This window comes from Corvus brachyrhynchos, unplaced genomic scaffold, assembly GCF_000691975.1.
Source record: "Corvus brachyrhynchos isolate BGI_N302 unplaced genomic scaffold, ASM69197v1 scaffold23, whole genome shotgun sequence".
Lineage (NCBI taxonomy): Eukaryota > Metazoa > Chordata > Aves > Passeriformes > Corvidae > Corvus > Corvus brachyrhynchos.
Window position 1 is genome coordinate 10848110 of NW_008238983.1, and position 27981 is coordinate 10876090.

General features: G+C 37.0%; 1 protein-coding gene across 3 annotated transcripts in view; it reads left to right on the top strand.

The window, feature by feature from the left end:
• The window catches only part of SEMA5A (semaphorin 5A), a 298126-nt gene that overhangs the window by 230099 nt on the left and 40046 nt on the right, over window positions 1-27981 (top strand). For all 3 annotated transcript variants that reach the window (XM_017738722.1, XM_017738723.1, XM_008637204.2), the window contains one exon: window positions 1643-1790. In XM_017738722.1, coding sequence (XP_017594211.1) covers window positions 1643-1790 — 148 coding nt within the window. The remainder of the gene's footprint in view (window positions 1-1642; window positions 1791-27981) is intronic.

A 27981-nucleotide genomic window follows, 5' to 3' on the forward strand; every position in this document is an offset into this window, starting at 1 on the left:
AATATCCAGGCACAGAACGTTCCTATGTATCTTTAATGATGGCATAATGTGAACTGTAATGTGTGTACCCAAATCACGCACTGAAGAATTCTGACACCAGATTCATAAATATTGAGGGTTCAGGCATTTTTTCCTCAATTTCCAGAGGAAAGGTCAATACAAGCTGTGAATAATTTTCTTAAATATACAGAAGCAGAAAGCTAAATGTCACTTCCTATAACTCCACTACCAATCTTTAAGTTTGGATGGAGTTGCCCAGACCTAGGGACAAAGTTTGAATTTTAGGCTCCAGCATATGCAATAAATCTAGTTTTGTGTGTTACTTACACCACCACCATTACTTTCTTGCCCTCTACAGAGGTTCCAAATGTTCAAATTCCTTGATAATGAAGAATTGGAGCTTGCAGATACTGAGGTTTTCTGAAAACAAACAAAAAAATCGTTGTGGTTATTCTTGTTGAAAATGACAACTGTTCATACTGGCATTTCTCTTTTTGTAGAAAATGAATAACTGGAGTATTCAAGTCAGTTTTCTCTGTAGAAGAGTGACAAGAGATGAAAACTTGTTAGAAGGGCAAGAAGAAATTGGAATTTGGATGAATGGTGTAAAAACTGAGGAAATACTGTAACAGATTCATTTGTTCATTCAGGACAGTCAGTATTGGAACAGGAGCTACCCAGATGCATCCATAAAATATTAGAGAATTTCTTTAGGGTTGCCTGTTTCCTGACTATGCTGCATCTTTGCTTTATCTAAGTAACAGCTTGGTCTCTTAGAGACCCCCAGTCACAGTTGCTGATGGCCCAAATCCTTTGGACCTGTGTAGAGGTTCCTTAAAAGCAGCATATGCTATGGCTAGAATTATTGTACCACACACTCAAAAAATCAGGGATCTAAGGTTTCTACAAAAATTGAAAAAACTCAGCTGAAGCTGGGACCTTCACACATCTGAATGTCTTGTTACAATAATGACAACCCAATAGTGCTTCCCTCAAGAACCAACTAAGCCTCTGAATTGGTTTTCAGCCTACTGGGAAATCCTTCAAAGATTATAGAAGCTAAAAACACTCTTTAAAAGATAAAGTAATAACATTATTTTAAAAGTACAGTTCTTTGTGCCTAGAATCACTGCTTTAGCTTTTATTTTGCCCTAGAAGCAGAGACGCTGTGAAAAGCAAAAAGCAAGTGTAGCTATCTGAAGACGAGAGAGATGGATCCTAATCAATTCTTAGCTGGAGACTGATAAAAGACTGCCTGCATGAATGTTTGCCTTCCATTTGGTTGATTGCCCCAGAGCGATAGCCACAACTGCTTTTAGTAAAGTAGTTTTTAATCTTGGTTACGTGATCGCAGTACAATCGCAGGGCTGCATTGCATGGGGTGTATAAAGTCACTGAATAAAGCAAACCAGTGCTCCACCCACAAAACTGCAACCTAAAAAAAGCCCACTCAAATGTTTAGACACTCGGTGTAGCATGACAACTGTTAGTGCAGTGCTTAATGAGTAGGGAGAGACCCTTTATATAAAATACTTCCCTGCACAAACATCAATCTGAGTTATGCAAATGAGGGAGGTTTTGGGGGAGGTTCTTGTCTTGCTAATAAATAGATTTCTTTACCTCCTTGTTTCTCTTCTCACAGGTACTGCAATGAGCACTTGTTGTGCCCCCCTCATGTGTTTTGGACAGGCTGGGGGCCTTGGGAGCGCTGCACTGCTCAGTGTGGAGGAGGGATCCAGGCACGGCGCAGGACATGTGAAAACGGTCCTGACTGTCCTGGCTGCAGCGTGGTAAGTAATTTTCAGCTTTCTCTTCATCAAGTATCTATGGCCATATGCCACGGATGTCTCTATGTCATAGAATCATAAAATCATTTAAGTTTGAAAGGACCCTAAAGTTATCAAGTCCAACCATTAACCCAGCTCTGCCAACTCCTCCATTGAACCATATTCCCAGGAGCCTCATCTTCATGTGTTTTAAATACCTCCAGGGATGGTGACTCTGCACCTTCTCTGGGCAGTCTGTTCCAGTGCTTGACAGCCCTTTCAGTGAAGAATTTTTTCCTAATATCCAATCTAAACTTCCTCTGGCAAAACTTGAAGCCATTTCCACCTGTTCTATCACTAATGCTCTATGCCCATAATGCATCTGTGTATGTCTGTAAGCTGTATCCCTAACATGAGTAATCACTCATTGTTTTGTCTCTGTGTTGCTTTTGTGTGCTGAAATCCACACAATTTATTAATCAGAAATATATATAATTCAGCTTTTTCACACTATCATCTAGGAAATAAGCTTCCTGAGGCAAGGTTGGTGCAGATGTAGATGTGTCCTTGCAGGTTCATGGTGGTTTTTATTTTTATCACCAGAGTACATGGAAACCCTATCTATGAGCCTAGGACTCCAGTGTACTAGGTTCTGTACAACAGAGAAAAGCTAATTTTCACATCTGAATACATAAGGAGCCAATCAGTGAATACATGGAAGCCCCAGGAAAGTGCTGAGGTGAGATTGGACAGCAGTAGTGATCTTGGCACAGCAGCAGCCTAGCAGCTGTTAGGCTTTGAAGCTACAGTAGGATGATTTGAATGAGTAGAATTGCTTTATGGATACCCAATTTATTAAGAGAAGCGTGTGGGAAAACATGTAGGGGATTTTTCTTATATCTGAACAAGCATAGGTGGTAGGTGAAGAAGTAGAAGAATTTTTTTTCTTTTAATAATTAAACCAACTTTTTCATGTCTTAATTTCAGAGAGACTTAATTCTGAGGTTTGTCATTATCGGTGGTCTATTTGTTAGATTGGCAGTAATTCAATACTAAAGAAAGGATAATTTATTACCTTTCTCTAACTTGAAGATTTTGTGCATTTTCCCAGGATATTTCTCTTTCTGAAATTTATTCTGGTGATAGAATTGCATTTTCACTAAATTAAAAACATCCAACAGGCTTGTTGTTTTATTTCAGTTGAACTTTAAGAATTAACCTAATAACTCAGAATTCTACCAAGTGTTCCAAAATACTTGTCTCTCTCTGATGGAACACGAAAAAAAGAAGACATATGGTCTAGATCTATTGTTAAACCTTCCTGACTGGCACTGAAAAGAGCACAATATGAAGGTTTTCTCTCTAATTTGTTCCTATTTATCCTATAATAATGTTCTTGAAATATAGCGGTATTTTATTTAGCAGAGAATCTTCCCATGGTCTTAAATCAAAAATATGTGGTTCTAATTTTCTTGGAAAGTTCCGTGAGGAAAGTAGGAAAACCGTTAGTGTAAAAATTACTTATTATAACTGATTAGAGATTAATGGTATTGGGGGTTGTAATTTATTAACCATCTTAGCACATACTCTGCTGCATCACAGAATAGTTACCAGTTCAGCTATGGAAATGTTCTGGAGATTTTTTATTAATTAGAAAATTATTGTGTTGATCATTTCAAGCTTTGGAGTACGTAGTTATCTTGCTAAAACTTAGGCACCAGTGAAAAGCCAACCAGCATAGAAATCCTCTATAAATGTTGGTGTTCTTGCAAGACAAAGGACTGTGGTACAAAGTCTGTGTTCAGTTTAAGTTTCACTGAATTTTCATTGAACCCTTGAGTTACCTGTCTTGACTCAGAGGCTTTGCAGCCATAGCAGGGCCTTGACACTAAGTGTAGCTGGAAAAAAAAGTACTTTATTTCTTCTCAGAGTTTGTTTCATTAGTGTAAGAAACTGCAATCAGAAATACCTTTTATACCTTCTTGTAATTGTTGAATGGTTTAAATATTTATATTAATATAGTCTTACGAATGAGGAGCACGAATATGAAATTTATTTGTTGGATGTTCTTCTGCTTCAGCCAAATTTTTTGTTTTATTATAGCAGGTATGTATCTTTCCAAATAGTGAATTTAGTTTATTTCAAAAAACTTTTATCCTATCTCTGAGTACTTGAGAAGCTGAAAAATCTCAGGACATGTTGCAGTGAAAGTGGTAATAATCTATACTATCTCCTGTTCGTTTTGTCTGGAGTAAAAGATGTTATGAACCATACATTTAGCATGTGAATTAAAGCATAATTGGAAGTAGACTCAGAGACTTAAAATGCCTGGTTTTCTCAACCATTAAATGATAGCTTTAACCTGTGAAGAGACTCTCCAGGTTTCTGGTTTGCCTTCTTCAGTGAGGATGAATTCTGTGAAACTTTCACAACATATGAGCAGCGTGAGTTGCAGCTGAATAGTTCAGTGTCTGTGGCCTGTGAAGAGGAGAAGGAAAAAAGCGTAGAGGACTGAAGAACGTGTTATTTAAGAAGACAGTAACTATGTTAGGCTTCATTTCATCCTGAAATGAAAAGAAATTTTTGATGCATCAGAGGTGTAGGATGGACTAAATGCTGTCTTGGGACCCCTTTCAACCATGCCAATTCTTTGTTTTTAGAACTGTTTTCAATAGGGAATCATGAGAGAAAAAACAAAACCAAAAGTTTTTATAAGACTTAAGAAAGGAAGTCTTACAGTGTGCTTGCCAGCACTATCGGGGGACCAGATTTAATTTCCTAGGAGAACCTGCCTGTTCTGTTTTCCAATCTGCAACCTGGCTGTGAGACTGCAATATAACCAATCCTAATCTATTTTTCTGTCCCTATTTTGCAGCATTTACCATATTAATGGCTATTGTCTGTATCCGCTTAATGATTTATACCACATAATTTTTAATGAACAGTGTTTCTTCCTTTTAGTTTGATTGTATTGCTCCTAGGCTGCAATATCACAGCAGGCAGCTAGTGCCTGTGTTTGTATTTTTGCATGTTTCTCATCAGTTGGTTCCTTGACTTCATCTGTCTTGTAGCAGGTATCAGCCAAGCCACTTGAATATTTTTTATCAGGACTCACTGGAGCTCCCTACCATTATTTCCAACTTATTTTATAAAATAATAATGATAAATCTTTTGATGCATATAAATATTCCACAGAGAGAAAACCATGGTGATATCTTAAAGATGCGTCTCTTGCTTAAGTGCACTCAATACATGAAAATGGATGACCAGAGACTTAGGAGTGAAGGCATTTTCACTGAATATAGAAAACCATAAATCAATATGATACAGGAGAATTAGACCATAGAGACTCATGAAGGCCAAAAAGATGAAGTTAGAAATCAAAATGTGGATTCATAAGGACCTGTTAAAATCTTTAAGTTAATCAAAGCTACTAAAGACTGCTTAAAATTGTCTAATAAGAGATAGAACCATCACAACCAAATTTAAGAGAGCTAAGTTCTCATAATACAAAGCTTAAGTGGATCACAAAACAGGTATTAATCTCATGTATGCAGGTGATACAAGCACTAGAGAAGGAACTGCAGAATTCTCTGGACTGTGCTAATGTGACTCAGAGGACAAACATCTTCAGATTTTACAGCATACTCAGATAAGCTGTGTGTTTCCTTCAGAAAATGCTGGTTTTCCCCTGAGAAGCGTAATCGCACTTGAGTTTGCCTCAGACCAGTAATAAAAGAATAACTTTTATAAAGAATTATAATTAGAATGAGGAATTTCGTTTGAGGCTCAAGTTGGGTGACATGCTTTATGTGTATATTTGTCTGTGTTCTCATTTCAGTCATGCTAACATATACATTAATCTTAGTTTTTGTGCTGGGAGACCGATAAAGGGCATATGCTTTCCACATACCAGAACAAAGCATGCTGTATTTTGCTGTGGAGTTAAAAAAAAAAAAAAAAAAAGAGGAGGAAATTTATTCGTTCCTTAGAAAATAGTAGCTAGTTTTGCACTAATCTTTTTTTTTTTTTTTTAATTATTAGTATTATTGTTTCAGCATTCTGGAATTGTTCTGAACACAAACTTTTTTAAGAAAATATATCTGCGTTTTAGAGTTTTTGTAATGACACAGGGTGAAAAAGAAAAAAACAGATGTCAGAATTTTTTCTTCCATCAATTTTTTAAAGGGAATTTGAAGATGGAAGGTTTTCAGAAGTACTTTGTCCATCAGAAAAAACAGTCTGTCTTTTTTTACTTGCCATCTCACAAAATAAATGTAAAATGTCTAGTCCAAAAAAATGAACAGAAAATAAGATTGTTATTATGCTTTTTTTTAGAGATTTTTTTTAAGTTTCCATTTGACTTAAGAAAAACAGTGTATTTCAAAGCCAGAAAGCAATCTCACAAGCATGATTTATAGGAAATTTTACTATTTATATGATGTTTTCCTTCTTTATGCTCATTTCCTTTTTCCATCCTTTTTTCTTCTGTAATGCAAACTCCATTGGGTATTAACTGGTTTTTTTATGTTTTAAAAGTTTAGCAAAGTAGATCCTCTCTTCTTTTCATGCTGCACATGCTACTGCAATTGTGAGCAATAAGAAGTTACTTAAAGATGGTAAAACCAAAAAAATTATCAAAATCATAAGAAATAGTTTCAGAAAATACAAAAACATTGTACCATTGATCAATGGTACATTTCTGCTTACTTTGTTCGGTAAATGGCTTGGCATTCATGGTTGAGGTAAATGTGAAATACAAACTGGTTGGACTGATGTGCATATATATCCAAATGTGAGCTGTTTAAGGTGGTATTTGGGCAGACATCCAGCAATCATTTCGCTGTTTCATTTGTTTGATTTTGAAAAAGAGACTAAACTGTAAGTTGTTTGCTGTCTTGCTTAAAACAGAATAGTGTGAAGCATCTCTTTTTTGAGAAATGTAATTTTGAAAGTAATTTAAAGCTGTGAAATATATTTTTAGCTGCTGGGAAACTGTCTCTACTTCAAACTATTCCATTCAACCTGTGACAACTGACACTGACTGCAGTCCTGTTCTGAGATTCCTGTAGCAAGGTCTTTCAGGGACTTCCAGGTCATGTGAAATAACTTCTTTTGGGGACCAATGCCATCTGATTTGTAATCTCTTTCAAATCTAATTATGAGGGTTTGCCAAAGCGAGTGTTCTCCCATTCAAGAACTTTGTATTGGGCACATGTGTATCTGTCATACAGATCATGAATGTTTGTTTCAGAAGTCCAAATCTTATTTAAAAAAACATAGGAAACAAATTTTAGTGTAACTGTCCATAAACTTTCCCAAGACTTTGGGTGTAGGCAACAGCCAGTTGCCTACACCAGTGTGCCTCAAGATCAAGTGCCTTTATCCAGTTAGGGAGTTGTACTGATCAGAGATAGGAGACCCAATTTGGTCCAGTCAGAATTTGCCCCACTGTTTCCTAAAACACCAGGCACACTGGAGTGTGTCCTGTCCCAGGTAGTGCTATTTGTTGTAGTTTTCAGCGGTTCCTATGCTGTAGATGTAGAGCTCATTATTGATACTTAGATGTATACTTAGATGTAATACTGTACCCCCCGTTCTGTGAGGCCCTGTGTTTGAGCTGTGGTCACTGCTGTCTCTGATAACCACAGAAAGCTGAAGTACCTGAAACCCCCTTCATTCTGTGCCCAGCAGGCACCGTGCTGGGCTCAAGGACTCAGCGTTAGGAGATGTGAACTTCACTTTCCTTTGACTGGACGAGTTTTGAATGTGAATGAAAAAGGAGAAAGATAGGAAGAAAGAAACTTGGGTGCTGAAGTTTTGTGCTACACTAATTTTAAACTGAATTAATGAGCAAAACCAAAACTGGAGGATATTTCCTAAGGACTTGTGCATCATGGAGCCTGAGTTGTTTTCATTGCTGTGGACCTAGAACATTCAGTTATCTCTGGAAAGTAATCCATAACTGTCAATGAAGACTAAAAACCAGAACAAAAAAAGTAGATAGCATAGTTTTAGCTGAGTTTTATCAAGTAATAGGACTTCCAGGATCATATTGTGGTCTGTCAGGTATTCTTACTCTTCTGCTCCTAAGTAAAGCACCCACTCCTCCATTACAACTGCATTTGACTGGAGGGTGGTCTTAGATGGTGACATGGAATTGCAACAAGTTTCATGAAAAACAGTGGCCCAGTAGAGTTTAAAAAAACTGAATTCGTTTCTACATTGAGAGACAGAATTGCAGCTGAATCCATTGTTTGATCCAAGTGGTGTCAGGTGCTGCTCACCTGAGTGTATGTATCAGCACACGTGTTGCTTGGGACTAGACACTGCATCTCTTTTAATTTTTAGCAGTTGGACTCCTAAATGCTATGGGCAGGAGATATGGGAAGGGGCAGAGAGGAAAAACTTCAAAAACTTGAAACACAAACTTACAGGAAATCAGGCTTTATTAATTCCGGTGTTTGTGGATCTAGTATTTTATGTACGGGTTGTGTAGCTTTATTTAATACGTAAGTAGTGTTTACATGAAATCAGAATTGACATAAACAGGGAGAGCTGTAAAAAAAAAAAAGAGAGCTGTTGGAACAACTAGAACAGTATTTAATACAGAGTATTTTTCTTTTTTTTTGTGTTTAAAAAAAAAGTATAGTAAGCCTCTAATCCAGATTTAACAAAAATTAAAAATTAATACAGGTAGTGATGGACTGCTTCACCTGGTCTCTGATTTTCAAAGTCTCTTCCATTACAAAGATATGTCTTTGTTGAGTATGCAGAAACCTTAATTTTACTGTAGTCAGTTCAGTAGCAACCTTCATTGTACAGTTGCAATCAAAATGAGAAAAATGGGTGTATGAAGCATAACGTTGAAAATTACCTCAGAAACCTGATAGAGCAGTTACATAAAACTGTTCTGTAGCCATGCTTACTGTTTTTAAAGGATATGGCCTGTGGTGGAAGTGAGCTGAGCTTGGGAAAGTGTTCCAAAGAAAGGCAAAAGATTGGGATTCTCATAAGTCAGAGTACACAGGGTTCTAGTGTATGAAGGACTAATATATGAATTAATGACAGGTTTAGAGAGGGAACACTGGCATTTCTGTGCACTCTGTACTGTAATATAATGAGTTTTAAGGAAATATGAAGCCTGTGAAGGGAATTAATTTCTATCCAGGGCATTGTTAAATGATGTAACTTGCTGCAAGAAATTGTTGAGGCTTAAATCTTAAGAACCAATAAAACTCCACACAACTAAAATTGTGCAGGATATCAGGATGAAGTAGAATTATAATAGACAAAAAAAAATAGATTTTTGTTAGCATAGTAAATCAAATTTTAAAGTTTTAAATCTTTTTCCTGAATATTAACAGTCAAATTTAGAGCTGTGCTTTTAGCATTCTTCTTATTTCTGTGCTGCCATTTGACAATAAACAGGGAAGGCACATCTGATCTGGAATGGCATTTCCAATGTTCCTCTTTGTAAGTGATTGTTGAATCAGTTTGCAACAAATTGTCCCTCTGATTTATTTTGTTCCTTTTAGGTTTACTCACCTGTACTTAAAATGGTACGGTGCAAACACAGTAATTGTGTTTACACATTTTATACCAAAAAGTCTGCTCACATGTAGACCTTAACACAAAGCAGAGTTTTGTTTCAGTATTCTTCAATTTGACCTCAGTAAACTGAGGGATGGATGAAGCCTGAATAAGTAATATGCACTTTTGCCATTTACAGCCTCACGAATGCAGTAACTCCTGACGAGTGCGAGACTGATTTGTTAGCTGAGCTGACTGACAGCAGTCGTTAGCCATCTGAGTGCAATTAAATGGAACTCCATCCAAATCAATTACATTTATGTGCCAGCTTTTATTTTTACTTAGTCTCAGGGCATCATAGCAATTTTTAATTTATTAGGCTGTGGTAGGATTTTGATTTTCATTGAAAATAGTGTCAGGCAGCCCAGTTCTTACACAAGTTATATGTGGTTGGGAAATAATTAAAAAATTCGGAATATTTATTGATGGAATTATCAAAACTTCCTTTTTTTTTCCTCCTTGGTTTAGTCCCTTCTCCCTTTCACATTAAGTTGTCGACAGAATACTTCTGCTCTAATACTACAGCCACCAAATAAAAGACATTGTTATTCAAAGAGTCTGACATTCATCTTGAACAAATATGTTCACAAGCCTTAAAAAAGACAAATACACATTTTCACTGTGTTTATTTACAACTTATTTTGTATCTTCAGGATGATGTGACTCAGCCTATTGCAGCAATCTGAAATAATAATATTTATATCTGAATACTCCAGTAGATGGGATTGTATTCTTCATGTCTGAGAATATAAACTCATGCAAACACTGAGCTCATTTACCAGAATACACAGTGATTTGTCCTTGCAGCTTGAAAGGCAGGAAAAAGTGTCACTGTCACCCTATCAAGACCCCTTGTGTTTCTTGAAAGCAGCATCATGCTGCATCTTTCTTTCAGCTAGAGAAATGCAGCCAAAAGTAAAAGTATTAATCCTGTGTCTTCCAGAACAGAGTTTTTCTAATTGAACAATACTTGTTATTTCATTTGAAACATCAGAAAGCTGAAAGCGTAAAAACAGGCTTTCAGTTTATGTTATGACAATCTCCAAGTTCGTTACTTATAACAATTTCTAGCATGAGAGATCAGTGAAACAAGTTACTACTTTGTAAAGATGCAGGTGTTCATTTATCTTTCGTTTGAAATTTGTGACGCCCCTACACAGATGGGGACTGGTCCAGAAATAGGTCAGCCCCAAAATGCAGTTCTTGCTTTGCCTTGTCAGAGAGGCTTTAGATGGAGAAAAGCAGCTGTAGACTGTACCTGTATTTTTTCTGCTATCTGACTCCGAGGAAGGACAGATTCACTTTGGTCTCTTTGTACTTTCAATCAATCTCCAGAAGTGAGAGTGGAAAAAAACCCCACCCACAACAGTAGAGTTGTCCTGTGGTGCTAGAGATACTTTGCCAATTCCACAGGCTGGATTGCCAGGTGCCAGGTCAGGTACGAGACTTACTCAGCCAACATCTGCACAGTGCTCAGCACGAGACTCTTCTGTGTTATTGCTCTGTTGCTCAAAAGCAGCCCCATCTTTATTTCATGAAGATTTTTTATGAAGGTAGTGGCAGATTCCAGGATTCCTTATAAAAGACCATTTATATGTTGGTGCTTGTGAGGACATTGTATGTGGCTTTGTCAATTTACTGTTCTGGTAATGTCATACTGCTGTGGATATACCACTTATTAACAAAAATTTCATTTTTTCACAGCTGAGTTTATTCTGCCCCCAGCCCCTCAGTATAAGCTCTATGAAAAACATGAGAGTTAGTCAACAGACCCACATCTCTTGGCATTGCCTGGCTTAGCTAAGTCTTTTCACAGCCTTGGATGACATCAGCAAGCAGAAGTCCAGAGGGTATATCTGGCTGTTACTCTACCTAGAAGACCTGCAATTCTGCTTTAAGCTGAAATGAAGTATGCTCACTATATTTAAAGCATAAGAAGAGATTCATTCAGAAGTTTCAAAAATTTTCAAGCAACTATTCACAAAAGTGGAAGTATACTGTATTCTTTCACATAGGAGCACACAAACCTCTTTGCAAAGGCACTAAGCTCCCTATTAAAAATAGTTAATTTATGTATCCTATCCCATACTGAAAAGCGTATCCAGAATCCCAATGCACATATTGAAGCATTTTAGTGAGATAACTTGGCAGAATGAATATTTTGTTAAAGAATTTTAAAGTACTTAGAAAAAGAAATAATAGCAGTGCATATTATCTTCTTCTGAAATGTCGGGCTAAAAGGAATTTTAGACATATAGTGAAATCTATCATCAGCAATTTGGTATGAAGTATAAAAATGATCCATTACACAGAATGCAAGAAAAAAAGCAACTGGTGGATTATAGGAATTAATCCTTCAAAATCTTGCTGGGAGTCATATGAATGTAATTTTGAAAAAAAAAAAAAAAAAAGGTAAAAAAAAATGCAGTGTTGTTTGGCATCTCTAGCCAGGGAAATGTTTTCACTTCTTTCCTTTGTTTTCAGAATGAATGTTTTTTTTATTTCCTGGGTAATTTTCTAAGTAAAACTGAAGAAGAAGTAGAATAATATGAGATGCCCTATCTGTAAAGTAAAATTTGGCTGTCCATGATAGTCCCAAGAAAACTAACTAATGTTGCCTTAAACTTCATAGGAAGAATAGTATATATGAACAGAATTTGCTGTGTTGTGAGAGGCAGGTAGGGTGAAATGTGGAAAAGAAAGGAAAATCTGAAAAACACGAGGGCAAGATGTTACAAAAGTGTTTCTCCTTTCTAAAGCTACAGAAGTTCTTTGCCTAATATAGTCAGACAAATAAAGATGAAAATGAACTATTAATCTTTTGCCTTTTGTGAGGTAGGTGCCTTTGATTATTTGGGGGAAATTTATTCATGAGTTTCATTCTTAGAACTGCGTTCTGCCTGCAGTCCCAGCCTGATGAAGAGCGTGTGCTTCATAAACTTTATACTCACCCTTTCCTTTTTCCCTCTGCATCACACCTACCAGAGTGGTTTTTTGAAAGTAGGTGCCGTCTTAGGTACAGTACTTTCCCTGCTGTTGAATCGGTTTAACCACACAGGTTTACAGCACAGACCATACTGAACACCATTCATTGTGAAAAACTGACCATTTATTCCTCTCTTCCATTTACCACCTCTTAAGCAGTTAATTATCTGTGAAAGAGGAATACATTTTTATTTAGCTTTTGGCTGCAAGTCTCCTAAGAGAGAATGATTCCTTTGAGATACATTGTGAAATATCCGTTTGAATTCAAAGTAAACTGTATCAGCTTACTACCTGTATCCATGTTTGCTGACTCCTTCAGAGATTCTGATAGGTTCCTTTTAAAGAAAAGCAGAGCATATAATTTTGCTCTCCAGCAGATCATATTTGTTCATGTTCCACTAATTTCATGCTTTATTATGATTTCCCTGATTTGCCCAATTCAGATGTCATGCTCAATTTTTTTAGATCCCCTGAACTTCCTGATGTATCTTTTAAAAGTGATGTCACATTTAACATCTTCCGGGCTTCAGATAGGAAGGCAAATTTAAGCAAGAAGCTGTGTGTCATTAGTATTAGTTTTCTTATTTCTGCTTCTGTAGTTACATTCTTTGGTGACATTTTTTTTGCTCATTTTATCTATTTGTGCCATCATGTCTTCAATTAACACAGCCTGCTGTGGTCTTGCCATTTCTAAATACCCCTTGTATGCCTGCACAGAATACTGGGCCTGTAGACTCTGTAGCAGTCTTTCTGTCCCTAATGTCCTTGAAATAGGAGTGCATCTTAGCCTTTAGACCTTACAAAGTACTTCCTTGAATTCTTTCCTGGCCTCTTACTGTGTTTTTACATTTAATGTGCTAGATTCATATTCATTTTTTGTTTGTACCCCACTTTTTAGATTGTTACAGGGTGTTGTCATCTCCCTGTTGTTTAGTTATGATGATTTCTTTTTGCCCTTCCTTAGATTTCTTGATTGGCAGCAAGGATTTGCTCTCTGCCTCTAATACACTGCCCCTGGAGAGCTTCCCTCCTGTAGTACTCTGCTGGGTCATGTCCCTCTGCATGTCCCTCATTAATGGTTGTACTGAACCCAGCTCTCTGTTCATTTGTACTGTAGAGGAGGGGTCAGGGATTAGCCCCCTAATACTTTTCTCTTGAGTAGAGTCACCTCTCAAGGGAGCAGAATTCAGCAAAGAAAATTCTTTTTATGCTTTTCTAGGGAAAAAAACCAAAACAGTTGGCCAAATTATACATGTTTTTGTTGTTTTATTCATATTTCTTAACCTTGGGTAGTTAAACCAGTAACCTAGTTTGCTTAGTCAAGGGTAAAAGCTGAGTTTCTGCAGAGAACTTTTCACAACTGCTGAACGGTTATATTACATTTAAAATCCCCAAAATACCCCTTGCCCCACACTTGCACCCTAAGGGTGGTCAAACAGGAGGACTCAATCCACGATCACTGAAAGTTATGGAAAAAATGCAGCATTTGGTTTCTGCAGCTCTTCAAAGTCATATTATACTTTGTATGGAGTCGCAAACTGACACAAAAAGTGGTTTTAGTGTTTGACTGTCACTGCTAAAACGGGGCCTTACAGAAAAGGCGTTGAAGTCAATTTAGTCTTCCTCTGATTTCGGGAATAACTGAGTCAGCCTCAGATGTTTTGTCATTCTGACTGCTTTTTAAAACAGATAAGGACTTACTCATAAATGGATTCCCAGCAATTAAAGAATTGTTTAATATTGCCATCAGAGAGATTTATTATGAATTGGATGTGAGGGGCTTTTGTTTGTTGGCAGCTTAATTGTAATTTTAGGCATCTTTTTCTCTCTACACAGTTCAATGAGTATAATTTCTATTCTTTTTTTTAATCCAGCTTATTTTTAAAAATTGTCACTTATCAAACCCAAATTTTGAACCTTCAAATTTGACATGTTCTCTTGGGGAAATGACTTTAAAGGCTGTGGGAGTATGAGCAGTCCCTGATGAATTAACTCTCCGAATCTAAATGCGCAGAACCAAGTACTTACTCATTGGAATAAGGAACGTGATTAAGAAAGCAAAAAGCTCTAAACTCCACAGCTGGAGCACAGATTCCAACAAACATAACTTTGATGTTTCACAGATGATTTTGAACACAAAGCTGTTCCAATTGATTCCTTCCCTGCATTTTCCTTGGAAAAACATTAAGTACTCTGTGGTTTGTTTGTTGGTGTTCTTAAGTGGTGAAGGGATTATACAAGTTCATAAAGAAAGGGTTTTTCATAAATAGATGCGTGCTTGTTCAATTCCATTAGTTAAAGTTAACAAACCATATGTCTGTAGTAAGTGTACAGTACAGTGCAGTTTTCAGTGCCTTTCTGGATGTGAGTTTTTAAAGGTAAGTGAGGAAGTGATACAGTTATTCTGTGATAGGAAACTTGGAGGTTTAATGCTAGACAGCTTATACCATCTCAGAAGACCTTTTTTTAACTTTAAAAAAGCAGATAAGCACTTAAAGGCCACCTCTAACACTTGCCAATTAAAATCTTGCAGTGGAGTCTAACTTTCAGTTAGTGTTGAAGTTACAGAAGGTATGTACCCATATATATAGGCATATCTGTGGCATATACTGGATTGTAAGTAGGTATTTTTAAAGATGTGTAGGCTCTAACGTCCGTGGTAGCTGAGCACATTTTAAGGTTTTAGTAAGAATCAATAGCACAGCCATATTGGGAGTATAAAACAGACGCCAGACACCTGAGTTCTGGGGAGCAACTTCATCCACGTTTGTCTGGGTGACTGCCTGAGGTAAAGGATACTGAAGGTAAAGGAAACTAATTAAAAAATGTCTAAAAGGATTTTTGAGCTCTGACCCGACTGAATCACTGTTGGTCCTGCTGGGATGAGGCTCTTTGGAGAACTTACACTCACCTAGGTTTCCTGAAAGCCATTTTGTTGTGGAATGATCATTTAGATATAGAATGACTTTACCTGTTTCAGTTAGTGGTTCTTCAAGTATTGTTCTCATTTCTCATACTTTGAATGATACCAATCATTGCATGAGCCTGGGTCTGTTTCATTCATCAAAAGCAGCAAAGCATGAATGGCTTCTCTGAGTTACTACCAATAAAATCTGTATCTCAGTCACCGTAAGTCCTGCACAGTCCCAGCTATAATTGAAAACATTGCAGAGCAGGACTTCTGAATCATATTGGCAGTATTCTAGGTTACACAGACAGATTAGACAAAAAAAAAAAAAACCAAAAAACCACAAAACAGCCCAACATTAGAAAACATAAAGGTTTATCTTAAATAGCTTGTTTAATAACAATGCTGATATTTTCAGGTTGGGAACCAAAGAGCAGTAACTGTAATGCCTGTTGCATGGTAGAGCATCTTCCTAACTTTCCAAATTATGATGTCTCCATTGTCTTACACTGTGTCTAGGACAGATAGTGCCCATTTAAGGATTTAAGTACTGTAATTAATACAAAAATATTGCAAATTTTGAGGACACTTTTTTTAAATTCAGCTCATCTTTTACATGGCTTCAAAAATACAAATAAATCTGGAGAATATGTATTGATGAGGGAGAAACAAATGACACAGATAGTGTATGATGAATGCAGTTTTACCTATGCTAAGACATCCTGCAGATTCACAGTTCACCACTTGCTTATGTTGCTGTAAAGTCCTGAACTAAAGAAACCAGAGCTGAATTGTGCCGGGACCTTTATTACTGTTCTCCTCTTCCCACTACCTAAAATTCTTAAATACTTGGGCAGTTTTTTTGGTTGGTAAAAAATTATTACATGCTAGATCTTCACAATGTAGCAAATGAAGTAAATAACCTCACTCTTTTCAGAAAAGCAAAAAAAAGAAAGGGGAAACCATTTTTCACTCACCATTGCCTAAGCTTTTGATGGGATTTGAAATGTTGGAGAAGAACTTCTCCTCTCATCACTGCTAATCTAAGGACTAATGACTGGCTGCCTGCAGGTGAGAGAGTAGCTCTACCTGATTGAGGCCTCATGCTCAGAATTTAATTTATGATTTACAATATTCTCCATGACTTGATGCTGATGAGGATTCCTTTCTGTCACTTTTTTCTCCCACTCCAACATTGAAATAGCATGCTGTGAATGAGAAGTCTGAGTTTGATTCTTTTCTGAAAAGGGTATGAAAATGGAAGTTTGAAGCTCCATGGAAAAAATAAAATCAACAAATAAAGCAAAAATTTAAAAAATTGAAAGTCTCTGCCTTACAACAATTCTTAGAGAAGTATCCACATACTCAGAAACAAATTTTAAACCCTTTTCATAGTTCTCATTATTTTACTGGGTATCCATTCTAAAGAGATATCCATTTTACAGTCCTATTCATACCCTCTCGATCAGATGAGTATAATTATTATATAATCATAATCAGGCCAGGACATTCATAGGTCTTTGCTGATATCCCATGATAACAAAGGCATCTTAGATATAGAGCATCTGGATTTTTGTTTCACATTTTCTCATCTCATAGTTCTGAATTCAAAGACACAGGTGATAAATAAGTTTCATATACTTTTGTTGATATTGGTAAAGTCTTCATCAAAATAAGAAACATGATTTATTTTTTTGTTTAGATTTAAAGAAATTATGAAGTTGCAAACTCAAGCATTCCAATACAGGATCTAATAAGAGTAATAGAATTAAAGCGAAATTGAATATGAAATTGAAAATATTCTTACTGTGAAGTATTTTATGAGACATTTGTTGCAGTTAAGTTAGAGAACAAATTGCTTGGACTCCCACCTATTTACTAACACTTGCAGTCCTGTTACAGGCAAGAAAGAATACACCATTTATGAGCAGCCAAGAACTTAATCTTAGTTTGATTACAGTCTTAATGTTTCTACTTTCATAACAGCCTTATCAAATAGTGTAAATTACAGGCTGGTAACATAAATACACAAACCTTTTAGTCTCCACCTTTCTCTGGTGTTAGGCTTGCCCTCCCACTGCCCCTCGATGTGGGGGTTGATGATTTCAGTCTGGGCATGGGTTTACAGCAACTGGTCAGTATCCTGAGCCCTTGGCCAGAAGTACGACATTGATGTTGATTTCTTTCGTCTCAATTTAGGATGTAGTTGGGATCTTTTTTATGTTTGTTAAGAGGCTTTGCAGCTTGCTTATTATTTGCTGAGCTGCAGCTGAATTTACTGCGTAATGTGTGTTTTACAGATGTTGGGTGCTTGTTCTTTGTTCTCTCTGCTACCCCTAAGGCTTGACAAGAATGGCTTGACTTGCCTTGCTCCTGAGGTTGCATTCATTTGATGACCAGTAATTGGCCATCAGAGATGTTTATAACCCTTGGGCTGCAGTTATTGCTCTCTTCCAGTTCTTTCAAAGCTTCCTCTGTGCCGTGTTTTATTAAGGGAGTCTAATAGGTCGTTCTACCCCCGGTTAACTACCTGTTACAAATGCCCATTAGTTACAAAATATGTGCTGGTGTAGACATTACATTGCACAATTATAACAGAGCTGGTGAAAAGTTGAAACAAAGCAGGTGGTAGAGATGTGGTAGTTAGATAATTGCTATTGCTTGCAAAAACAAATCTTCAGGCAAACCAACATAAGCAGAGGCAAGGCCCAGCCTAGGGTAGGTAGGTCCTGTAGCCTGTCTTGTTAGCCTAATGCAAAACCTGTGGCCTGGTACAAACAGCACTTACTCCCTATCTACTGAGCTACAAAGCCAGGAAGCATGTTAGTGGTTTAGTTATGTTTAGATTTCAGGTGGACCATTCATGCTGGAATGCAAGTGTCTCCTCACATGATTTAATGGTATTGCCATACCCATGAAACGAAAAGAAAACACACTGGATTTTCAAACCCGAATTTCTTAGTATTCACACCTATGTTTCAGAAATCCCAATTTAGCTAAGGATTGGGATAGCTGTCTCTTTCTGGAACTTATGCAGTAGACTTCACATCCGCTGGAATAAATCACTTATGTCATGAACTTAGGATTCTTAATGCTAGCTAGTAGCCTTATCCTATGGGCAAATAAAGATACATCGGGTTTTTTTGGTCCTACTAGGGAACATTGGACATTCTCATTTAACTTCTGATTAGTAGGAAACTCCCTTGATCAAATGCAACTGTTGTATATTCATATCTCACTGGCTGTGATGCCAGGCAGGCCCACATTTGCTTTCACTTAGCCAAAAAAAAGATGATACACTGTACTGATAAAACTACACAGTCTTAACATTACATGTTGCTGTTCTGATCAAAAGCTCCTCTGAGCCAGATGCTTCTGTTTATTACTCAATTAAAGTAGATATAAAGTACACAGCTCTTCTTCTCATCGCTTTTCTTAAGCGCCTGTGCCTAAAATGGTAATATTTTTTTAAAATTAATAATCTTCAGTGTATGAAAGGGGCACATGGGACCTCATTAAAAGAGTATCAAGGAAATCTGAATTTGGCATAATGTAAATCCATGTGACCCTCTAGCAAGGAATTCCTTTGTTTGTTAGAAATGCAAGCAATCTGTGCAACCATTTGTCCTTACCCCTAGAAGAAAGGATCTCTTCAGATAAAAAACAACTTTAGGGTGTGAGTAAGAATCACATTTAGTACTATTATAGCAGGAAATGTGGTTCCTGTATCTCAGTCAGTTTCCTTCTGTGGTAAGAATTGTTCTCTGAGGCTAAATTGATGGAAGGAGTGATGGGCATGTAAAGTGTTTGAGGATGTTATTCTCATTTGACTTGAAATACTGAATGATTTAAATTTTCTTGAGGTTTAATGTCACTGAATCCTATAAAAAGTAATTTGCATTTTCTGTAATGTTTTGTGTCTTTGAGACGTGAACAGCCATATGATGGCAGATCCTGTGTTCAAGTGTGAGGTAGATGCTCTTTGGAACATTCACACATACTAAATGAAATGTCTTTTTGCCTCTGAGCAGGATAAAGCCCTGACACATTGGACTGATTCTTTCCAGAATCCTTGTTTAAAAACAAAAAATCACCCTGATGCATCTGCCACAGATTCTTTCAAAAGAAACAGATCGTGAACTCTCTATTTTGTAAAGTCAGATACTTTCTCTGTCATCCCGCAGAGTGATCACATTAACTTTTTTTCCTTTATCATGGGATTTTGAAAAACACTTCCACAATTTTGGTTTGGCTATGTCAGCTACAGTTCAAGGAACAAACAGCTTCAAAGTTGTGACTTCTCACAGACTTGTCTAAACACAGAGAGACAGAGATGCAATCTTAGGTGGCAATACAGCTACAAAAATATTCTTTTGCTTGTATGAAATGTAAAAGGAAGAAAAAGACAAAGTAAAATAGTTCTGTTCCAAAACAGTATCTGTTGAAACAATTTGTCTAAGCAATACTTGATGTTAAAAGTAAGAAAGCTGGGTGATGATGCATGATTTTTTACACCTTAAAAAAATCTTTAGTAAACTTACATGTTGTGTTCCTCCCTCCTGAAAGCCTTTTAGGCATCTCTCTCATGCCTGTCTCTGATACAAAAATACCTTGGTTGAATGGCTTAGGTTTCATATAGTATAGGGATCCATTAAGACAGAGAGTTCATATATCATTCAGTGTCTGCCGAGTGATTGCTTTTATAAACCAAGCATTAGCTGAACAGCATGTTCTGTACCTCATCACTGACACTAAAATATTTACTAAAACACCTATGCCTTGATGAGAAGCCACTGTGCTAAGATGTACTAGAAGCTGTGACCAAAACTTAAGTCCCACATAAACAAATTTATGAATTATGGAACTAAAAGTTAAAAGATACACCATTTCTTGTGCTCTTTTAAAACTGCAACAGTATGAGTAGGTGAATTAGCATTTAGGAAGCCACATTTGAGTCTTCCCTTTAAGGATTTGTGAGAATTTTATCTGTATGAAGGTTATTGAAAATTACATTCTGTCATCTTTCTTTCTTCTCCCTTGGGATCCTATAGACTGCTTGCACCCTCACATTTTCATCCCCAAATTCCTGCCAAGTACCTGTGTTTTCTTATCTACGGAATTTCTTCAGCTGTAACTGCTTTTATTTTATGTAGTACACTAGCAACTGCCTGTGGATATGCAAACAGCTCAGTGTCATTATCTTTTATTTATTATCTTTATTACTTTTCTTTTTTTCTTTTTATTTTATTTTCCCTTTAACAATCTTGTATTAGGCTTCTTAAGGAAGAATAAGAAACAAAGCAGACTGCCTGTACTACCTATTCTGGCCCAATTTCTACCTTTGCTGGTCTTACTGGTGTTGCCTTGTCTTTGAGCATCTGGAAGAAAGATTTATTTTCCCAAGAACTTCTGTATTTCAGTGACAAATTCCTCTGAATGTCAAAGAAGGCTGTCAGACAGAAGGATGCTTTACCAGCTTGTCCAATGGGGAAAGAAACCCCACAACAAAAAAATCTTTCACTATAATTTTCCCTTTCCATCTGTATAGTATCAGACTACCTTTGCAGCCCTGCCATGTCGTGCACTGAGCCCTGCTGGAGGCCAAAGCTGCTCTGTTGCTCCCCTCCTCATCCTGGCAGGCAAAAGAAAATATAATAAGAGGCTCTTGGGTTGAGAAAGGATAGGGGGAGATCTCTCACCAAGCAGCATCATGAGTAAAACAGACTTGACTGGGGAAATTATTTTATTTTATTTTATTTTATTTTATTTTATTTTATTTTATTTTATTTTATTTTATTTCCAGTCAAATGAGAATAAGGTAATGAGATTTAAAACTAAATCTTAAAAACACCTTCCCCCCACTTCTCCCTTCTTTCCAGGCTAAACTTCATGGGACTGGGGACTGAGGTCACTTCATCACACGTCATCTCGGCTGCTCCTTCCTCCTCAGGGGTAGAACTCTTCAGAGTCTTCCCCTGCTCCTGCATGGGGTCCCTCCCACATGAAAACAGTTCTTCATTAACTTGCCCAACTTGGGTCCTTCCCACAGACTGTAGTTCTTCAAGAACTGCTCCAGCATGGGTGCCTTCCACAGAGTGTAGTCCTTCAGGGATAGACTGCTCCAGCAATGTAGTTCTCATCAAACTGACCTTCAAAGTTTTATTTGATAGGCCAGAATGCTTTATAAACGGTCAGACATTTCAAATTTAAAATCAGTGTGAATACAAAATACTTACACAGAGCAAATTGCCTGTTTTAGGGATAACACTTTTATTTTCCAGCTGTTAATGTCATTGTCCTGCAAATGCCACAGAGTTGATGGTATGCTTACAGAGCTGTCAAAATGAAGCCTGTATTTTAAAGCCTGAAGTGTAAATTCAGGGCACCCATCCTGACCTTGAGCTAAAATTCTGTCACATGAGTTTGACTTGTGTACTCCAGCCATGGTTACACAGTTGCAGGCCGTGAGTTCTCTCCCATTGCTAGGAATGTCAGAAATATGACATCATGTATTACCCATCCCTCTTTTCCGATGAGCTACCATGGGTTTGTTTGCATATTGCTTTGATAAGCAAGCACAACATTCCTAACTACCCAATGGCAGTCTGCAGTCTCAGCATCCTGGAGGCATGTGCCACAGTTAAATTTTCCAACCTCTGGCATGTAACTCAACTCTTGTAGCTTGTAGCTATTTATGTCCCTTTTCTAGTGTGGAAGGGAAAAATTTTAGCAGATGTCATATTCTGATAAATATTTTGGGTTTTTTTCTGCCCAGTTTGATCACTGCGGTATGAATCAATCCTTGTTCATCTCCTTTCTTTCTTCCTCTCATAAATGAGTTTATGTGAATGTTGTGTCAAGAAATGGGGCAAAGCTGGCAGAAATTTGATTTGCAGCAAGACTGAGATGAGCATAGCTGTGTATAAAGAGAAGCTTAGGATCCTGTGTGTACATTAAGTATTAAAGTCCTTCCTTAAGAGCTCTCATGAGTATTGTGTTAAGAAAATATATTGTTATATGTTCAACTTGTTGAAACTCATAAAATGCTCCATTTGAACTGTGATTTGATTTAATTTTGTCAGGAAACCAGACCTGTTTCTGGTCAGTTTATTTTCATTACCACAGTATTTTCTTTCCTATGATTTTTTTACAGTCTCTAATCTCCTTCTCCTTTTTTTTTCTTCATTAAGCTTCTGGCTTCAGTGTCTTTAGCAGTGCCACCTTGCCCTTATATAGTGCTTAGCCTTTCTGCTGAGACGTCAAACAAGGTGTAAAATGAAAGAGCTTTAATCCTAAGAAATTTCCCCAGAGCAGCAGAGCATAGTGTTCAGAAATCCTGAGCTGAAACACACAGGCTATTGTCAATTAAAACCTGATCTTTTTTACACCAGGGTCATGTCGCCTACAGGACAGCTGCTGTTTGAGGAGGTGCAAAGGAAGCACGCAGTTATTTTTGCTGTATCTTCCTCATGCTGGGAACAGAGCATAATATGAAGTCAGCGTACAAGTAGTGCTTTTTATTTTTTTTACCTCAGAAACATCTGTCTTACCAGGAATTGGCTGAAGATCAAAAAGTGTTTTCTTTGCAAACACTTTTGAGTTTCAAAAATAAAATGTAGACAGATTAAAAGCTTTTTAAATAAACTTTATATAAAACCAAGAACATTAAAATGTCTAAAAATAAAGAGTGTTGTATGAGAGACATTGATTTATAAGGAGTTTTTTAGATTGACACAAATCAAATAGAAAATGTGAAACAGGAGGTTCAGTTCTGATGTGATTCTGAAAAATGACAGGCACTATTGGTGGATACAAGGGCAGGATGCAGATTAACCTAAAGAGAGACATGTGTGCTTTTGGGAAGCTGTAGGGCGTGTGAAATTCTGGGTGAAAGTTATAGTGAAGATATGTCAGAGGCCATGTGAGAGACCCACATGCTTTTAGAACAGTTTGGAAGCTAGGTGAGATAACCCACAGCATTTAAAATGGCAACAGAGCCATACATTTGGGAAACTGAATCCTGTGTTAAGTGTATAAGCTTTGAGAAATTTATACCCACTCATGAGAAAATGACAGACAGTTGTATATTTATAATTGTCTGTGCAATTTCACTTACTGAGCATGTTAAGCACAAACCTGTGAAAATTTGTAGGTAATTTGAATTTACATTTATTATCACAACTAGAGGCATAGTTTTCAAATATCTCTTTCTATGTTTCTGCTTTTCAATCAGTAACTTGTAAAATTTTATGCTGTTATTTTGATTGTCCTTTTTCTTTTTTGTGGTATTTTTTTCCCATGTAGCCAGGGGCTACACACATGAGTCAAACTGATGCTTGCTACAACAATTTAACCAGTTCAGGTGTCCCCCTTTACTAAAGGTCATGGTTTCCCATAGTGGAGTTGGCAGAAATAAATATGTTGGCTTTTTGGTTGCAGTACTTCCTTGTCCAAGTGATTACAAGCTATAACTAAGATGATTTTGTGTTTATCTACTTGACTGTAGCAGCAGTGATTGAGGTGTGGGCACACAGTCACGTCTGTCAGCTCAGCTGTAACTTCTGCCCTGGGGAAAGGCAGATGTTTGTGGTGTGATAATGTATTAAATTGTGCTTAAGTGCATTTTTGGTTCAGTTTGCTTCCACAGGCCTTGGTCAAGGCCTGAAAAAATGTTTATAGCACAATATTTTTTTAAAACCTACCTTCTATATCCATTTTCCATAGGTGATGTCCAGTCACTGAACATCTAAAAGATTTTTTTTTGCTTTAAAGGAATGTGGGAAACCAGAGTTGTGTTTGTTTTTCTCCTTTCACTCAAATACAGAGGAGTGGCCTTTGAGCTATGAAGATATGGATTTTCATATGCACATTAACTTTCCATGTTTGAATTTCCTCTGAGTAGATAATTGGAACTTTCTGGTATTTGGCATTTTGAAGATGAGATAAAAACGGTCTAGTCCTGGATGGATCTGGCAACTGTATTTTGCCATCTTCACTGGGCTTCCAAATCCATACTCAGATCCCTTACTAAGTGACTTCCTTTTCAGAAGTGCAGAGCACAGCCTTTCTGCTACCTCATCAGAAAGTGCAGTGATCAAAATCTCTGAACCTGTCTCATTTGTGTGACTAAATCCATTTCCAACGGGTTTAAATACTTCCACAGTTCAACATATTTCAGCAAGCAGTTCTGCTTTTTACCACAGCTCCTGGGTTTGGACTGGCAATGCTGAATTAAAGTTCGTGGCTCCTCATCTGTTCAGTTGCTACCATTTCTATTGCTTGCACATTTGTCACTTAGTAGCTGCTTTAACATTTGAAGTGTTACCTCAGAAGTGGTGACGTTCTTGGATTTTCCCCCCCGGTGATTGGTCTGTCATTTAAGCCATCCTTTAAATGAAAAATACAGTAAGAATATTAGGATAATCAGCTTTTCAAAGCAAAACCAGGCTTCAGCTCTTCCCGACACTAGTTTTCTCAAATTTTGCTTCCATTTTCTTGATAAAACACAATTCATCCATCTTTATAGTTAATGTGGGAAAACCCCAAGCAAACAATAAAATAAGCTGAAACTGAGTGCCTGTTGTCTAAATGATTGAATAAGCAGCTAATACTTTCACACTCTCAGGTCAGTTTTGGTGTACCAGTGATCAGTAGCTGCATTTTTTTCCCCTCATATTTTGATCCTAACCTAAAAGCTGAACCTGAAAGATTGTCTTATTGTAGAAAATGAGATCAATGATGAGCTGTAGGCTGATAAAAGCATTACTTGTAATATAAGGCTGCACTGATTATATAATAAATGACTATGGACAAATTAATAAGAATCTAAAAGTGTGATCTCTGGATGGATCTAAAATAGTAATGACTGCTTTAATTTTCTGCATTACTTGGCTGAAGGCTTGTCACACAGTTGATTTTTCAGGTTTAAGTATGATGGAAGTAAATGTGTCCTTGGTATGCACATTGCAAGAACCACTTTACTGCTGTGCCTAATTGGAAACTGCCTTGTTAAAGAAAGCAACCATTTCACCACATTGCCAAATATTGTAGCTAGCAGTGGGTGAATCTAAGCATCAGATATCTAAGAATCAAACTTTTTCCAGGTCACAAAGTAGCCAAGTAACTCTGGTGTTGCCTGTGAAAATTGAAATTCCAGATTTTCTTCCACTTTTGGTGTTTAAAAATTTCTTGTTAGGGATCTTTTACAATAAGAACATAGGTCTCTTTTTTCTTTCTAGAAACCTACATGAGGGAAAAAGGTAATTTATGAGTGAAAACAGATTTGCAGTGATTATGGAGCAGCACTGTTTAAAACTGATGAGTTGATAGCCTTTTTATGCCTTTTTGACTATTGGATTATCTCCTAAAGTTCTTACTCTCAGTTAATAAATACCTGGATAGCCATGATTTCCAGCAGTTTAAAAAAATATATTTTAAGTCAATAATAACTCTTTCAGCAATTTAGAAGATTTTTGTTAGGAATTATAGAGCCTACATAAAAATGTTAAGCTTCTCAGTAAGAGTATTTGAAACTAATTGCAAACAATTGAGTTATTACAGCAAAATAAATCACCCATTTTCCATCTGACTTAATCCTCCTTCCTTTGCATTTGCATTTGTAATGAATAAAGCCACATGCACAGATCGTTAGCATGGCCCAGCTGAGTGGTAACTCCTTGAGCTGCAGGAACTTACTTTTTTCCCATTGGTTGATCATACCTCCCAAAATGGAATTTTGAACAGCCTCCTTTTCCCCACTTCTGAAGTACTGAGTGATCAGAGAAGCTACATCTCTTTTCCTGGTCTTTTCAAATGGCACATTCCTGATTTTAAAGGTAAAATTGAATTCCCTCTCTTTATAATTAAATGTATAAGTATGTATTTCAAGGCTCTACTTACATGCTGATTTTAAATTCTGAAAAGATTAATTTTGGTTCATTTACAAGTACCACATCATTTGCCTTTAATGATATTTATATTTCACCATCTACTTGTCATGATGTTGCTCACATTTTGGTCCTGGCTTTCCTACTGCAGTTGAGGCCTTCACTATGTGGCAATATAGAAATCACTTTTGAGTCAGTTTTGGTAAATCCATGCAGTCATTTTTAGGTGGACGATCCCTTCAGCCTTGCGGCCTTGATTATTTATGGTCCTGTGTGTTCTGTTTTCATCAGGTCAGTAATATCTTATACTTCCTTTCTTTACAGCAGTCTAAATGACAACACCCAGGGCAAAAATAACTGAATCTTTAGTCCTCTGACAGGCCCTTCTGGTCTTCTGAAATTTTACTGGGTTCAAGTTGTGACATCCCCATCTTCTCGTCCCCTACTTCTGGAGGTTCCTGCCTCACAGTGGAGCTGCTAGAACAAGAGGCATGTTTATTATGTGACAGATTGTAACACTGCATACTAAACCACAGACAAGGTGGGATTTGCAATAAGATTCCTCACTATGAACTGGAGAAAATACCCCTGGACACCAATCTCCTAAGCAGCAACTTACCTGCAAACCAGTAATTTTCAGTAGTAGCAATTTCTTTCAGGAAAGTTTGATGAGTTTGGCATAAAATGTAGCTTTTGAGCAGGGAGTTACAAATGGCTGGTAGAAAAAAAATAAGAAGCAAGCAGTGGCTTTGTTCACTCCGAAAACTGATGGGTTTATGAAGAGGTGATGAAAGTAGGAGCTTTCCTTATTGAAGTAAAATTAGTGATACTGAATATAGGAAGGATTTGAGGCCTGAACTGCCCTAATCCACTGATCTGTCCATGGGGCCTTGATCTCCTCCATGGAAAAGGGATCCACATCCAGCCTTTAATTCCTTTTAAATTGGCCTTTACACCAATGGAGATTTTTCCAATTCTTTTCTTTAAAATACACAAAATTGGAACAAAAGGTTGTGTGCAGTCAGTATTTTCAGCCAAAACCTACATCTTTTTGGTTCAGAAGACACGCGTTCTTTTTGCATGGGGTAAATTATTTTCCTCCCTCTATCTATCAAAATATTTTTAAAAACCCATTCTGGACACAACCTCTTAACCTTACTATACATCGCTGCAGGATTGTATCTGCAGTGAGCAGTAGTCTCTGGAGTCCTAGTTCCACTGGAATCAGTAGAACTCCTCCTATGGATGTCAATTGAAGCTAAAACGCTGCCTACAAACTAGCATGTCTTAGTGCGGTTAAAATAAAATGGGGGATCTCAGAAATTCTTTTAGGGCTTGTTTTCTAACTATAGCTGTGAAATTTTCAGGGTAGAAGATGTTTTGTTTAACGGATCGAAATTATTGGGGTTTGGGTGTTCTTTCTTGTCATGCTTTCGAAATAGTATTGTAGCAGCAAAATTACACTCAACTAAGGTATGTCTAATGGTATTTGGTTGAAGAACCTGTCTTTTTAAATTATGGAATAAATAGAGATATGATCAGGGTCGTGTCTTTTGTTTGTTTTAGTTTGAAAATGCTTCTTTAAATAGCCAAGTCTTTACATTTCTGTAGTAAAAACAAAGTAACCATTTCTTTTTTAAAGTTCAGTAAGTGATTTTTCTGTGTGTTTTTCAACCACTGGAAGATAAATTTTATCTACCTTTTGGTTCTTAGAGAGAGACAGGGTGTATAAATCCTTCAGGAAACTTCGGTTTTGACGTGCAAACAAGGCCCCCTCTACATGGGAACTGTTTTTCTCTGGCGTTTTAGAAAACTATTGCATTCAGTTTGGCCTTTGTTTTGC